Genomic DNA, 16,200 nt, shown 5'->3' on the forward strand with positions numbered 1-16,200 from the left:
TCCTTGATGGCGTCACCATCGTGCGGGGGAACTCTGAATTTTTATCTCGCTCCCTCAAGTGGATCACAACACGTATATATTTTGAAGATGCACTAAATAAAACAAATCTTTTCAGCAGGGGTGGGTGGGTGGCTGGTGTGCGTGACGTGTGTGCGCAATTGCAAGAGAACTCCAGGTCCCAGTGAGGGATGGCAACCCTATATTCTGCTCCAGATAGGCAGGGAAGTCTTGCAACAAAGCTTAAGGGCAAATGCTGCATTTCAAACGTTGGTGATGCCTTTCCTCATTCCTGGTGTGGATGCACAGCAGTCAGCAGTGGGGCTTAAGATACTGCCCTAGAGGAGGGAATCTGCAATGGCTTTCCAGAACCAGCTGTTGCCATTGCCAAGCCAAGAGCTAAAAAGTGTGTGATGACACTGCTGTGGCGATAGCACTGCATTGGAATGGGGTGCACCCTTTATCGCCAGCATTTCTCAGAGGACAACAGGCACTTACTGGCTAGACGCCCACCGCATTCTTTTACTTAGCATCGCTTTATAAATCTCAGCTCCCCACTCAATATGACATTATTTGCTTGTGTACTGCCGTAGTTTGGATGTAAGAACCAAGAGAATGGTGGTTCTTTGGGTTTAAATGAAGAAAACACAATTGTTCTCCATGATGGTTCCAAAACACACCTCTGCGGCTGAAGCATACAAAATGGGGACTTAGCACTCCTGTGAACTGGGCGCTCCCTGCAGGCAACAATGTGATGATTCCAGGGCTTTTCTGGAGCACCTCCTACTGCAGTGGGGTGGAAGGAGGACTAAGTTGGAATCAGGAATCACATCAATGGGCATGAGGGTCACACCTCAGAACAGAGCTGTAAGTCACAGAGGTGACCCAAGATACATGTGGATTCATCAGGGGTGGCTCAGCCTTTCAACATCCCAGTAGGCTGCTGGTGGCCAGGAGCAAGCAGACCCAAGCCCCAGCAGTGCCTGAATTGCCACAGGGGATGCTCAGTTTGGACTTGGACGACGGCGACGACTAGCATCAGCTCACCCATTGCCTCTGAGGGCAGTGCTGCTAGCTGGGTTCAGCCAGGAAGTTGGTGATGAGTCCTCAGACAGTTGCAGGGAGGGAGGGAGGGATAAATGAGCGCTTTGTATACAGCCAGGGTGGTGTAGTGGTTAGTGAGTCAGACTGGGATCAGGGAGACCCGGGCTTGAATTCCCATTCTGCCATGGAACCTAGCTGGGTGACTAGGTCAGTCACACACTATCAGCCTAATCTACCTCATAGGGTTGTTGTAAAATGGAGATTTAAGCCACTTTAGGTCTCCACTAGGGAGAAAGGTAGGGTATAAATGAAGTACATAAATGAAATTGTGAGCACTGTAGCGCAGTAGAGCTAAGTAACCTTTACTGTCAGCACCACAGGGAACATTAAACTACTTGCTCCCAGGCTGTGTCTCAATCTGCTTTTGAAACACAAAAAAATGCAAACTATTTAGAAGATGCTAGGACACATGTCTCTCCACTGGGTGTGTGGGGGTAGAGAGAATAACAACTGCCCTATTACCTTTCTCCCAAGAATTTTGGTCCAGACTGGAGCCCAAATCCAAATCCCTTCCACAAAAGCCATGTAATTATGATCAAACATTGTGCAAGCGTTTGAATTCTTCAGAACTCTAAATCATCCCACCACAAAAGCTTGAACACTGTTTGTCATTATCTATTTACTTCATTTATATCATCTCTTTGTCCCCAATGGGAATCCAGAATGGTGTACATCATTCTCCTCTTCCATTTTATCCTTGCAACAACCACCCCACAAGGTAGGTTATGCTGAGAGGGGTGATTGGTTCAAGGTCACCCAGAAAGCCTCCATGGCTGTGGGGATTCAAACCTGGGTCACCTAGGTCTTAGTCCAACACTCTAACCATTACACTACACTGGCAATAAATAAAAAGAGGAGAACAATGTTGTAAGCTACTCATCTCACTGGTGGGGTTGCCAGCCTTCAGGTGGCGGTTGGAGAGCTCTCAGAATTACAAATGATCTCCCCTGGAGAAAGCAACTGTTTCAGATGGGAGACTCCATACCTTGCTGAGATCTGTCCATCCCCACCTTCTCCAGGCTCGCCCGCCTGCCCGCCCAACCCGACATCTCCAAGAATTTCCCCGACCTGGAGCTGGCAACCCTATGACCATTGGGAAGAAAAGCAGGGTATAAATATTAAAATAAGTAATGCGTAGCAGTAAATGCCATCATTGAATTGGTGTTGCCATTACTAATCTCCGATTGACCTCTGGAATTCAGAGATACTTCACCTGGAGGAAAGGGCAGGTTTGGAGTGTGAATCTATGGGGCACCTTAGCGATCACATCCCCACTCAGCTCCCTCCCCAAACTCCACCCACCCCAGACTGAGCCTCAAGTTTCCAGGAATTTCCCAGGTTGGAGTAGGCATTGATTAAGGCTTACTCCCAGACAAATGTGCGTTGGATTGCTGCCCGCTGAACTCCTCTCTGAGCATTTTAAGTTCTGGGCCTCCCACTTTCCCTTAACAACGCCTGCCTCGGGTGCCTTCTTTTGGCATTCTTTTCCCAGTTGCCCCATCGCTTGCTCCTGAAATATCGCTGGGCAGGCCGGTCACCTCGCCCTTTTGCACGGTTGCTTGTTTCAGCGATGAGCCACATCTGCAGAACGTCCAGTTGGGCGATTCTCGCGCATTCCATCGGCTCTCCCCTCGGCGTGGCGCGGCAGCCCAGCCCAGCCCAGCCCCAGCAGCCGCCGAAGGGAGGAGCCCAGGGCGGAGGAGCAGCCGCGGCCGGGTGCCTCCGCTTCCCACACATGAAAGGAATGTGCTGGTGGTGAGCTCATGGGCCCCGCCACCCTCAGCCTGCGCTGGGTCCTAGCGCTCCTCCTAGCCCTCAGAAGGCGGTCGGGCCCCCTTCAGCCTCTCCACGTCGTCGAGAAGAAGAATCCGCCCGCGCGCTCTCACCCACGTTTTAAACACGAGTCTTACGGCCCCTGCGAGGCGAACAGCTGTTCACTCCAGCAGACGGTTTCTCTGACCGTTCGAGCCCACTTCTTCAGATGCAACGCGCGGTTTCTTGCTGCGTGCAAACATTTTATGTGGCGGATTGTGCATTAAGATACTGGGATAGTCTGCGTCGTGAGAATCCACTTCTTTTGCATCTAAAGAAGTGGGCTCGAGTGGATCCTGGCGGACCAGTCGTCATTAGGCAGGCAATTTATGTAGGAGGAATGCATGTGCCTGTGTGAAGTGCCCTCAAGTCATGGAGACCCCTGCTGAGGTTTTCAAGGCGAGAGACGAACAGAGGTGGCTTGCCATTGCTCGTCTCTGCACAGCAACCCTGGTCTCCCTTGGTGGTCTCCCATCCGAGTACAAACCAGCGCCAACTCTACTTGGCTTCCGAGATCTGACGGGATCGGGCTAGCCCGGGCCATCAGGATGAATGCGTAGTAGTAATTTACAAAGCGGACTCTAGCCTAGGAGAGCGGATTTGCCTAAACTCTTAACTCTTTAAGCCGGTGCGAGACTCCGTAGACCAGCTGGGATCTACCCCCTGTGGAATGACACCTCTCTTAAACTATACCTGCAATTCGAAACGCTTTTATGGAATGTAGCCTCGAACTCTGTAGTACACACGCTTAAAATCCGGCTGTTTACCCGCTTCCCGACGTCCACCCTGGGCCCCTACTCATCCCAGAAGGCCGGGACCTCAGCACCTCTCTACCCCATTCCGTTCAAACGCAGAATCCACGCGAACTCTCAATCCACGTGTCAAAACAAACTCCCTCGCGGGAGCCCCTTCGAAAACATCAGATCTAGCTGCTGCTCGCGTCGCCCAGGTTTCCCTGCAGCCTCGCCCTTCCTGGCGTTTTCCTTTTCTGCGGGCTATATTAACTTTCCGACGTGCTCTTGTTCATCCCGGGCATGTGGCAGCTGCCCCGACCCGCCTGCCTTGCGCCCTTTGGAACGCAACAGGAGCGCGGCGGCCCGGCCAAGCCTCGACTTGCTGCTGCCTCCCTCCGCCGCTGGTGACTGGGCGGCCCACCCCGGGCCGGGGGCGGAGTATGGGGCCCAAGGAGAGCGAGCCTGTTCCGGACGTGGGACCCGCCCCGCAGCGGCTCCCGCTGGCCAAATAGGGAAGCGGAGAGCGGCCGGGGAGCGCAGCGTTTCGCCTGTTCCCGGCTCTTTGCGCCGAGTCGCATTCCGAGGGCCCACCCCGGATCTCGGCCATATTTTGGGGGGAGGCGGGCGGCGATGGCAGCGGTGAGGGCGCTTGGGGGCTTCTGACTTCCTCGGCCTACTCGCCGTCCCGACCATGATGAATCCCAGCGAAGGCGCGGCGCCCGCGGAGAAGTTTAAGTTGGTGGTGGTCGGGGGAGGCGGCGTGGGGAAAAGTGCCCTGACTATACAGTTCATCCAGGTAGAGCCCGGCGGGAAGGGGAGGGCCGGCAGGGCGGATTCCTGAAGGGTGGGGCGGAGGCCGGGGAGGGGGTCCCAGCTGGAGTCCGGGCTCTGGTGACAGGGCAGGGGGCGCGTGAAAAACCGAAATCGTCGGCGCGATCCCGGGCAGAGGGATGCAAGTTTTCGAAAGTGGAAGTGAACTTCCGCTGGTTTTATTTGGGACGTTCCCCAAGAAGCGCGCACAAGATCGCAGCCTTTCTCGAACAACTTTTGGGTAGGGTTGCCAACTCTGGCCTGGAAATTTCCTGGAGATTTGGGGGCTGTGCCTATAGAAGGGGACGTTTGGTGACGGGTTTCACCAAGAATCTGTACAATACAGGCTGCCATTTCCCCCTGTGGAACTGATCTCTGTAGTCTAGAGATCAGTTGTAATTCCAGGAGAACTCCAGGCCCCACATAGAGGTCGGGAACTCTGCTTTGGGGAACAGACTCTGTCTTAGTCCCATCCTGTCACTTCCCCCATATAGACACAGAGAGAGAAAGAGTGGGCTTGGGTTGCATTTCATCAGGACTCCTCACACCCCCAATGAAATAATATGGTTGGGCTTGCCGTTCCAATCCGATTCTGTGAAACCCCAATCACTTCTCTCAAGATGGTGCCAGGATCTGTTGGGGCACAGATGAAGCCTAAGCACAGAAGGACAGGAGTGGATTGGAGGAAAGAAGGGAGGGGGACCATGGTGGGGGTGTCTCATCATTTCTATGGTGGGGGCAGCTGTCCACTCTTGGAAACAGTATATTGGGCTGCTGGTCTAGATAGACCTTTGGTCAGATTCAGCCAGACATGTTCTTCTTAGGAGCCAAAAGATTGGGGGCTGTGTTGCTTTGGCTGTCAGGAGCTGGGTCTGGGTTCTAGCACTGAGAATAGGAGGGCTTGCTTCTTTCCTCAACCTCCTCTCTCCTACCCCCCTCTTTTCAGTCGTACTTTGTCTCTGACTACGACCCCACAATTGAGGATTCATACACAAAAATCTGCAGCATCGATGGCACCCAGACTCGGCTGGATAGTGAGTATTGGGATGGGAGGGAGCAATGTGCCTCTTTCTACAGAAAATTGTTTCAGGTATAGTGGAGGTGGCGCACACGCATGTGTCAGGACGAGTAAGAGCTTGGCAAACGGGATCACAGCGCATGCTGACCCACCCTTCAGGGATGTATGTTGTGTCATGATTCCAAATGTGGTGGGAGGAAGTGCAGTTACAAAGGTTATCAGCCAAGTGAGGAATTCATTGGCTAATCCTATGAATGTTAGTCTGTATAATCTATCCCTTGATTAAGTCTGCATGCATTTGCCTGTAAGGAAAAAAAATTGCTCTAAAGAGAATTTGATTTCAAAAGGCATCATCATAGAAGAGGCCTTCTCTCTACATGTTCACACAGGAGGGCAGGAAAGCCTCTTTTATATGATGGGCATTTGCCATGGCAGTTTTTATATGTGCTTGCATTCTAAATAATTTACATTTTTTTTAAAAAAAGCTGCTGTCTAATTAATTGTTGCATCCTTTGCAACTAATCAAAATTGATCAATTGATTGACTAACAGTGCCATCCTGAACCAAGTTACACCCTTCGAAGTCCATCAAAGTCAGTGCAATTACAAGGGTGAAATTCTGCCTAGGTGTCACTAAATGTTTTAACTCTACCCTCCCCATCAGTATGTCTCGCCTTTTGGAGGTGAACACGGGAGGTTTGTGTTTTGGGAAGCAGTTCGGGAAGAGCAAACACAATTAGGAAGGGGAAGGAGACTGCTTGAGCAGCTGGACCAGGACAGGGGATCTCAGTGGAGAACAAGCAAATAGGATGATCTGAAAGGATGGAATGTAAAATGGGGGGTGGAGATTCAAGGCGGAATGGTTGGTTGTGGGAATTCCTAGAAAAGGCAATTGATAGAATTTTGGGTGGAAACGTTAAAGGAAAGTAACTACAAGTGGCTAAGGATTGGATGGCCATTGCCAGGGAACTGGTTATGTTAGCAAACTTACAGGCAGACATAAGAGTATTTACAGACTTTGAATGTTCAGTGTACTGTATGCCTTATGTCTGTTTTGAGAAAGGCAGACTGTAAAGCGCTGGAAATATATAAATAAATGTACACAAATGATCTCAGCCTTCCTTACAACAAACCTGTAAGGTAGTTCAGTATTATTGCCAGTAAGGGGCAGAGTTCAAGAGACTGAGGTTTGACTAAGGTAGTGGTTCTTAAACGTTTTAACATGAGATCTATTTCTAAACTTACTGTGCTTTTTGAGATGTACCTGCATAAGAACATAGGAAAAGCCCTGCTGGATCAGACCATCGGGTCTATCCAGCCCAGCACCCTGCTTCACATAGTGGCCAACTAGTTGCTCTGGAGAGGCAACAAACCAGGCATAGAGACCAAGGCCTGCTCCCGATGTTGCCTCCTAGCATTGGGTTTCAGAGGTATGCTGCCGCTGACTATGGAAGCTCCCTTTGTTTCCATGGCTAGTGGCCATTGACAGACCTCTCCTCCATGAATTTGTCTAACTCCCTTTAAAAGCCATCTGTGATAGTGGCCATCACTGCGTCCACTGGCAGTGAATCCCACAATTGAGTTACTGGTCAGGTAAAGGAAGTACTTCCTTTTTCCTGTCCAGGATCTATTGCCCATAAACTTCATTGGGTGTCCCTGAGTTCTAGTATTATGGGAGGAAGAGATAGAGCTCCCTGTATATACTTGCTCCAACCCATGAATAACTTTATACATTTCTTTTAAAAATACTGGACGCATTTTATTTCTATTTTATGTTTCATTTTTCTAAATATATGACATGACTGAGCAACAGGCTGTATTCCATGTCAGTTTGCACATTATGTAGAGGTAGACCCCTGGGGCAGCTGAATCTCTGCTGTGTGAAACAGAATACTGGACTAGAGGAACCACTGGGCTAATCCAGTGGGGCTTGTGTTCTGAAACCCAAATTTGCCATTGAGCCTCCCACAACTTCATCTCCTGGCTTCCCTGGTTCTTCTTCCTCTTTTCCGGCCTCACAAGTCACCCACAATTGTGTTAGGTTCACTTTTGGGTTCCAGCCCATAGTTTGAGAATGAAGGCAAACTCAGATGAGTTTGTTGCTAAAGGCCTTGCCAGTTCACACTTTTAGCCACTGCACAATGTCACTTCACCATAACCATGTGTTGACTTCTAAAGCACCTTATGTCCTGTCCAATTCTCTGTTTGTCTTGTCAGTTCTGGATACTGCAGGACAGGAAGAATTTGGGGCCATGCGAGAACAATATATGCGCACAGGGGAAGGCTTTCTTCTCATCTATGCCATCAATGATCGTGGCAGGTAAGACTGAAGCCATGGCATTCACACTTGAGAATCCCATACCAGTGAGCAAGAAAAGGAATCTTAAGCAGAGGATGTGAATAACTTTCAGTAGCTTCTGGTTTTGCTTCTTGTTCTTTTTCATATTCAAAAATCAGACATTCTGTGAATACTTGAAACTGTCCTGAGGGAATTCCTGGTGAACAATGATTGTTTAATTTGCAGTTAGCTCTGTTACATTATTTGACACCTTGCTATGTTAGCAAGTCCTGTTTACAGCTTAGTGTCTGGCACAGCACCACACCATGTCTAATAACGATATTTGCTGTTGTGATCTGAATGGGAAAAACACTTTTTTATTGCTAATTTTGTCCGGATGCTAAGCATGACCCTTACAGGCTAAGGAAGGCATTGTACTTTAAATGTGCTTTAAAGATTCAGTTTGATTTTGAAAGCAAATAACTGTGTAAGATGGCATAGATGGCTGATAGAGTTGATACACTGTTACTTTTCATAGGAGTGAAGTATGTCATTCTCATTTCTATTTTATACATGGGAAAAACTGAGGCAGGTGTTACTGGACTCTTTTCTGTTTTTGCTACTACTGAATAACATGGCGAACTCCTCTGGATCTGTTGTCCTTTAGTCCTTAACCAAGTCTATAAGAGTGTTTTCACAGGATGTGTCTGGTTGTGGGAAGGGTGTCCATCTGTCTCCTCTCTTTCTCAATCCTAGTTTCAATGAGATCAGCAAGTTCCATACGCAGATACTTCGGGTGAAAGATCGGGATGAATTTCCCATGATCCTTGTGGGCAATAAGGCAGACCTGGATCCCTATCGGCAGGTGAGGGGATTGTGGGGTTTGACTGTGTGTACATCATATGCTGTTATTGTGAATTAGATTAGGATAGATTTAATTGGCATAGCTACTTTGCAGTGGTCTGCTTCACCTAGATCCCCTCCTACTGTCCAAGCAATTAGCAAAAGCTGATGATGGATCTGAGAGATTCAGGTTCAAATCCGTACTCTACCATTCAAGTGTACTGGGTGAGTCACTATCAGCTATAGTTTCCAGCAGGCCTGAAAAAAATGCCCTGTCCCTTTACTGTCATTACTTTTGCTGGGCATTTTTTTTTTGCAATTTTTTTCCAAGTTCCAATTTGAGGCCTGAATGTGTCATGAGTACTTCACATTTAAGTACTCCCAATAAAACATAAATATGCTGGCAGGTGCCCAAAGAGGAGGCCGTCAGCTTTGCCCGGGAGAATCGAATCCCATACATGGAAGCCTCTGCCAAAATCCGCCTCAACGTGGATGAATCATTCTACGAGCTGGTTCGGGCCATCAGGTAAGAAGGCAGGAATTGTGTTCAGCTTGCGTTTGAGGGAAACCACTTCCTTTGCCAACCCCTTTCAATAGTGAGAGAAGTTTCTGATTATGTCTTCCCCTGTACAAACTGGGAAAGATAACCACCTCTGTTTCAGGCACGCAGTTTCTGTGACCTGCCTCTCCTTTCAGCCAATTATGGCTCATCAGCCATGATTGGTAACCAGTCAGCTGCTGGGTAAACCTTCAGATTTTCCTGCCTCCCTTGGACTATCAAAACCAGGGTTGGTGTATTTTGCAGGCCATGAAGCATCAGGGTGCAGGTTAGAAGTACATATGAAGCTACTGTATACCAAGTCAGAACATTGGTTCATGTCAGAGGCTTTCTGGGGTCTCAGGCAGAGAAAGGACTTGCAGTACCTGTTACCAGAGTTCCTTTAACTGGAGATATGAGGGATCGAGCCAGGGATCTTTGGCATCCAAAGCAGATGCTCTACCACTAAGCCACAGCTTGTTTGCTTTCTTTAGCCACCTGTCATGAAAACTGGACACATTAGCAACTCGCATGACACTTCAGTGCTCATTTCCCCTTTTTTTTTACCCCAGTGGTTTCCTAGACCACATCCTGAGGTTGTCTGAAGGAGGGAAGTCTGACTTTCGAAAGCTTAGACCCGGAAAATCTTGTTGGTCTCTTAAGGAACCACTGGACTCAAATCCTTCTAGCCTGAGGTGGTAGCATTATTTCCTCCTAGGGAGGTAGATCATATAGAGGGAAAGAGTCACCTTCTTCAGATAGCTTTCTTGTCATCAAGAACCTGGTGAAATGGCTCCAGGAGCTCGCAATGAGGACCTGAAGGTGAAATGTCCTTCCTCTGTTGTCATTTCTCCTGGTAGGTGCATCTGGCAGGGATATTCTTGACCAACAGATGCTCTGCAACCTAGCATCCATGAATTTGTCTAGTCATTTAGAGGAGGGTGGTGGTCATTTTGATCAGGTTATTTGTGTGTGTTATATGCTGTCAAGTCACTTCCAACTTAGGGCAAGCCTATAAATTAATGGCCGCCGCAACACCCTGTCATTGACAGCCTTCTTCCGGTCTTGTAAACAAAAAGCTTTGACTTCCTTTATCGAGTCAATCCATCTATGTTAGGTCTTCCTCTTTTCCTACTGCTTTCCACTTCTCCTGCCTTTATTGTCTTTTCCAGTGATAGAACAGGTAACACAATAAGCAATATATTGTGTTCTCCTCTTCCTCTGTTCCCCTTTCCCACATTTTCTTTTTTTCTCCCCTCCAGGAGGTTTCATGAACTTGAGTCTCCCCCCGCCCCAGCTGTCAGCCCGAAGAAGAAAGAAACCAAAGGCTGTCCTTGTTCTATTCTGTAGACCACCGTCCCACTCCAAGCCACACATTCTGGAAGGGAATGAACAGCTGTCCTGGTTATCTCGAACCAGCATTTTTCCCTTGCTCAACCAGCCTGCCCACCCCCCACTGCAACAAGGGCTGTCCGTGTGTGTTCCGCGGTTGTTTCTAAAATACTTTGTTTCTCTAGTATTGCAGAGAACTCTGCAAGCCAGAATGGGGCAGGGGACAGATCTTTGTCTTAACTCCCCTTCAATGACCCTGTAAACTACCAAGGAAAGAGGTTGTGTGTGCTTAAAGGAAGGTGCAGGAAGGGGGAATGCAAACCAGCATATCCTACCTCGTCACCTTCAGCTGCTAAATACTGCCCCAATTCTTTGGAAGAAGTCTCCCCTCCCTGCTGAGGGATAGAAAGCAGGATCATTTTCAGAAATGTGGGCTGCTGGGTGTAAATTCGGCAGAGATGAGCAAGTATAGGACAGTTGGTTATCCTGTGTGTCAGGGAGTGGGCAACTGTAGCAAGAAGTCAAACAGCAAGATTCAGTGATCTTGTGCGTACAGCTACACACACATATTGAAAAATGCTTTGTATGACTGGGAGCGGGGAAGAGGTGTAATCAAACGCATTTGTCAACAAGATATATGCCCAACTGTTTTCCGCTATTCAGAGAGGGAAACAGTAGCTGGTACAAAGTTACAACTCCTTCCCACAGCTGGTGTTACCTCCTTTTTTGGGAAAAAGGGAGGAGCTGGAATTACACACCCTTTTTGTGGAGAGTGTGGAGCATGCCCACCTCCTGCAAACTAATTAAGTGTGGTTGCATCATAGCAGATAAATGGACTGAAAAACAAGCCCCTTGTTTCTCTTGGAGATGTAAGAAGAAAATAGTTAAAATCAAAGGATTGCCTTCCTTCCCCCACCACCCCTAAATCAGGGACAGATGGAGTTAAAAACAGCCCCTACTCTCAGCTGCTGAGAACCAGCCCTGACCTGATGCAGTGAACTTTTTAACATAGTTTTTAATTATTAGAAACAAAACTGCAATGCCAGTTACAGTAGACTGAAGATGCAAGTTGTTCGGCCCTTCCCAAGAATGGAAAGATTTGCCTTGAATCTTTAAACACACTTCCAGTTTTTTGTTTACCTTCTGCAACATATTTTGCTATCATTGCTACGCAGGCTGTTTACAGTCTATCAGTTTTCTTAGACACCCCTCCATGGCAAGTGAATTTTTTCATGGCAATGGCCCTCTCAACTCCAATTATGTTTCAATACCGAGTCTTACCAGCAATTTTATTGAGTAAACCTTATTGAAGCTCTTAACAATTGAATCCCAAAACCTCCTTAAGGCTCAACCAGCTATGAAGTCCCAACCAACCCAAGAAAATACCGTTCTTCTACTCACTTCTTACCTCACCATGAAGCAAAATGATGTATTTAATCCTGGTCAAATGCAAACTATATTTTTCAGCAGCTGAGAGAAGTGTGTATGAATCAGATTTCTGTCCATCCCCCCCACCCCCTGCATGCTGTATAAACTTGCAGAGCATTCCAGCTTGTACATGCCAAAGAGTTATCACTTATCCAAAAAAAAGACTTGTGGTACTTTAAAGATTTAACCAATTTAGCTTTCATGGACATTACCCACTTGATCAGTGGCATAAAGTTCTTCGCAATCAGCCGATATGTTATATGAATATAAATATATATTATATATATATATATATATATATATAAAACCACGTGCACACACACACACACACACACACACACACACAGAGGTACAAAGAACTTTTTATAAATAATGCAGCCAAAAGGCCATGAAATGCAAGGGTAGTCATAGGTCTGTGAATTTGTCACATAGCCAAAAACTATTTTAACAGAATAAAAGGGGAGGATTCCCAGAGAATGTGTTCACTTTGTGATCATTGGGGTAGGAATCCTTAGTGGGGCAGGGGGTTGATGCTTGCTGGATTTGATAGTGTTACAAGGGCGGGTGGGAGATCGACTGCAGATGTGTTCCTATGTGACAAGAGGGTATCTACAACATGAATTCAAATACGGCAACTCAGTAATAGGATTACCTGGAACATTCCCTGAATCTCAACTGGTTGCCAGACTAGAGAGAGTAGTTCTCCTACAGGAAATGACAGCTATAGAGGATAGACTGTATAGAATCACATACCTGCTTATCTCCCTCCCCTCCCCTGGCTCCACCCCCAAATCTTCAGGAATTTCCCAAGCTGGATTTGGCAACCCTTCTTAGTAGTGACTCAGCAAATTATATATTGGCCCGTATAGCTGCTCAAGATAGGTTCATAGAGCACCTAACATCAGCTCAAATACGACCCCTAACACTAATTTAGCACTGCACTGATCACACTAGTTCACAAATCAGGATAGAGCCCTTGCTTCAAAACATACTCCATTTCATTTTTTTAACGTGCTTTTTTAATGGCCCTGGCACAATATTCGCCTTTGTACTGAACCGACCAGGGAGAGGGGGCTGGATGTGTGCTGCTGTTTACCTTTGCATTTTTCCCAAAGTTAAATAAGCACTTCATCTAGGGCAGGGGCCTCCCAACAGGTAGCTTGGAAGCTACATGTAGCTCAACAGCTGTTGCAGAGTAGCTCAGATGTCCCCTAGAAGGCCCAGAAAAAGATCTGTTCTATGCTGTTTTCAAGAAAAGCTTTTTATTTCTTGGGATTTTTCTCTGCAGATTATCTAGAAACTTCATTTCTGGTCGTCTTAGTCCATGTTTTGTTTCTAGGACATAACAAATCTTGATAATGTTGGGATATTTTTCATTATTTAAAAGTAGTCCTTATTTTTAAAAAGTTGGCAACCCCTGATCTAGAGGATGCATCACATTTTGCCAGGTACAGATGACACTTTTGAGCACTTGGCAAAATGTTCCATTCATCTAACAAGTGCACACTGAAAGAAAGCACAAGGACCATTGTAACAAATGAAAAAGAAATGCATGTTTACCATGCAGCAGAAAGATGTTATGAAGAAGCTCTTGAAAGAGCTAAACTTGGGGAAGATCTAGAGTGAACATATTTTTTATTCAAACTACTTAGAAAAATCCGCTGCTTACTTCTGAACCTACAAGCACAGATGCTCCATCACTATGTCTTGATCTGAGCTGCTGTAGCATAGTTGTTAAGTGGTTGGGTTACAAGTCAGCACTCTGCTGATTCAACTCCCATGAGCTCAAGCAGCTGGCTTTGGGTAAGCCACTCCTCTCAGCCCCAGCTCCTCAGTTTTTGTGGAGATAATAAAAAGACTTTGTTCACCACTCTGAGTTGGGCACTCATCTGTCTAGAAGGGTGGTATATAAACACACTGTTACTGTTATTATAGATGAGCTGCTGCCAAGGAAAATGCACCATGCGCTCACAGTGACTCTCATTCAAATTGGGCTGCTATCTGGGCAAAACAGCTTTGCACCACAGGTAAATGCTCTGCATTGGGTAGTAGCCTAGTTTAAACAAAGCAATCTGGGATTGCAGAGCCCCATAGGAGACAGAGACAGACTTCTGCCTCGGCCAGCTCCACATTTAAATTCATACCTAAGAGTCTCTCCCTGGGGCACTTTAGCTGTAAAGCTAAGCCACTGCCACTTAAAGCTGCAGCAGATGTGAGCAGCTGGGCCAAGCAAGCTGTAAGGAAGATTCTTCCAGATTCCAGTTACTTCCTTCCCAAGAGAAACAGCTCTCCCAATTGCACATCATGATAGTGCCATATTTTACTGGATACCATAGGTAAAACATGGACATATCAACAGAACATGCACAAGATGTTCTATGCACCAAATAGCTAATTGCAAAGTTTCCACAGAAACAGAGTGGGAAGCAAGTGACATAAGGAAATGAACAGAAAACATGAGTTTTAAAATCAAGTTGGATGCAGTGACCTTTTTAAAACTTTGTGGAAGTCCATCCTTTCACATATTCAACTGATGGCCTTGAATCCCATCTCTTCTTCCTTTTGAATAGTCTAACTCCTGACAAAATTTCCATATGGTTGCAAAAAGTCAATACAACTCAAGCAAGGGAAAGGCTGCCCTCTATTTACAATGATCTGTGTTCCATCCAGTGAACAAAAGCATCAAAGATAAGTATTAGAGATTTGGCGGGAAGCCATTGGAATCAAGACTGGTGTTCCTAGGACAACAGGTGATTGAAATGCAAGTTCGTTTTGGAATCCAAGCCAGAGATCCTGGGTTTATCCAGCTGAGAAAGGATGAGTCAGAGTATTAAGGCCTTGGGGCTGAGAGACAGGACTTCGGACCTGACTGAGGGGAAAGATCTTGGACACTGTTAGCCAGGACTCCTGGTTTCCCTGCATCGTAAGAGCATAACAAGTACTCTGCTGGATTAGACCATTGGTCCATCTAGTCTAGTACCTTGTTTCTCACAGTGCCCAACTAGCTGCCATAGAGGGCCAACAAATACAGCATAAAGGCCAAGTTCGTCCCATTGGCATAGAGCCAGACTACAGAAGACGAATTACACACGTATGACACAGGAATGCACTTACATGAGTTAACTCGTTGCTTTCCTGTTCACTTGCACACTGTGGCCACACTGCACTCGATCCTGCGCTTGGATTGGCACGTTTCTTCCCCATTCCTCCCAGACGAGAGATGTATCCCTTATTGCACCTTCATGCATGCTCAAACCTTCCTCTGCAGCTTTTCTGAGAGGGAGGCATTTTTACTCATTTGGATATATTGGGGAGGGGGACCCGCTGGGTTTCCTAGGGTGGGGGGCTGAAAATGGGTTCCACACCTCTGCTGAGATTTTGCACCTCAGCCCGCCAGGAAGAGGGGGCATCTATGCAAAGGGGGGTGGGCAATCCCATGGCAGCATTTCTTGCTGTCCGCCAGAATCAACTCTCTCCTGCCTGTTTGTCCCCAGCCACCTCCAATCTCCATTATCATCTATGGGGAAAACTATGGGAGTTATCCAGGGAGATGGGGGTGGCATTTTGCAAAATCTACAAAATTTTCAGGGGACCTACTGCTAACTGTCCTCTAAAGACCCCCCCCCCCCGTTTCATGGAGATTGGACCTTGGGGAGCCATTTGAGCCCCCCCCCTCAAAGAAGGTGCCATCTGCCACCCCATTTTTACTATTGTGGAGAAAAAATGACAGCAACTGGGGAAACCCATTGATTATGCCTTTCCCAAGGTTCAATCTCCCTGAAACTTGGGTGGTCTTTAGAGGAGTAGGTCTCCTGGAAATTTGGTGGATTTTGGACCTTGGGGAGGTCATTTTAGAGGCCCCCAAAGTAGGTGGCGTCAGCCACCCCGTTTTTTATTATTGTGGAGAGAAAATGACAGCAACTGGGGAAACCCATCGATCATGCCTTTCCCAGCGTTCAATCTCCCTGAAACATGGGGGGTATTTAGAGGACAGTGAGTAGGTCTCCTGGAAATTTGGAGGATTTTGCTGGCAAAATGCCACTCCAGCCCCCAAGAGAGCTTCCCTAGTTTTCCCCATAGGGAAGAATGGCGATTGGAGGTGACTGTGGGCACCTTCCTTCGGGGCCCATAAAGGGGCCCCCCAAAGTCCAATCTTTGTGAAACTTGGGGAGTCTTTAGAGAACTGCTAGAATTTGGTCCCCACCAAATTTGCTAGAATTTGGTCCCCACCAAATTTTACCAAATTTGGTAAATTCGGTAAAATTTGGTCCTAAAATGCTCCCTCCCCACCCCCGGAAAGTCCCGAA

At 47.1% G+C, this 16,200-nt stretch overlaps 1 protein-coding gene across 1 annotated transcript; it reads left to right on the forward strand.

The window, feature by feature from the left end:
• The first annotated feature begins 4,126 nt into the window (after positions 1 to 4,126).
• On the forward strand, positions 4,127 to 13,763 carry RRAS (RAS related). The gene is made up of 6 exons (XM_054993536.1): positions 4,127 to 4,443; positions 5,404 to 5,491; positions 7,692 to 7,794; positions 8,509 to 8,617; positions 9,003 to 9,121; positions 10,396 to 13,763. The coding sequence occupies exons 1-6, from the start codon at positions 4,339 to 4,341 to the stop codon at positions 10,481 to 10,483; spliced, it is 612 nt and encodes a 203-aa protein (XP_054849511.1). The 5' UTR covers positions 4,127 to 4,338; the 3' UTR covers positions 10,484 to 13,763.
• Positions 13,764 to 16,200: the final 2,437 nt, after the last annotated feature.

This window comes from Eublepharis macularius, chromosome 12 (assembly GCF_028583425.1).
Source record: "Eublepharis macularius isolate TG4126 chromosome 12, MPM_Emac_v1.0, whole genome shotgun sequence".
NCBI lineage: Eukaryota > Metazoa > Chordata > Lepidosauria > Squamata > Eublepharidae > Eublepharis > Eublepharis macularius.

Excerpts from the sequence above, each read along its gene's own strand:
- RRAS (XM_054993536.1), top strand. The coding sequence starts at position 4,339 with ATGATGAATCCCAGCGAAGGCGCGGCGCCCGCGGAGAAGTTTAAGTTG. Across the intron at positions 4,444-5,403 it reads TGACTATACAGTTCATCCAG|TCGTACTTTGTCTCTGACTA; the intron begins GTAGAGCCCGGC and ends CCCTCTTTTCAG. Across the intron at positions 7,795-8,508 it reads GCCATCAATGATCGTGGCAG|TTTCAATGAGATCAGCAAGT; the intron begins GTAAGACTGAAG and ends TCTCAATCCTAG.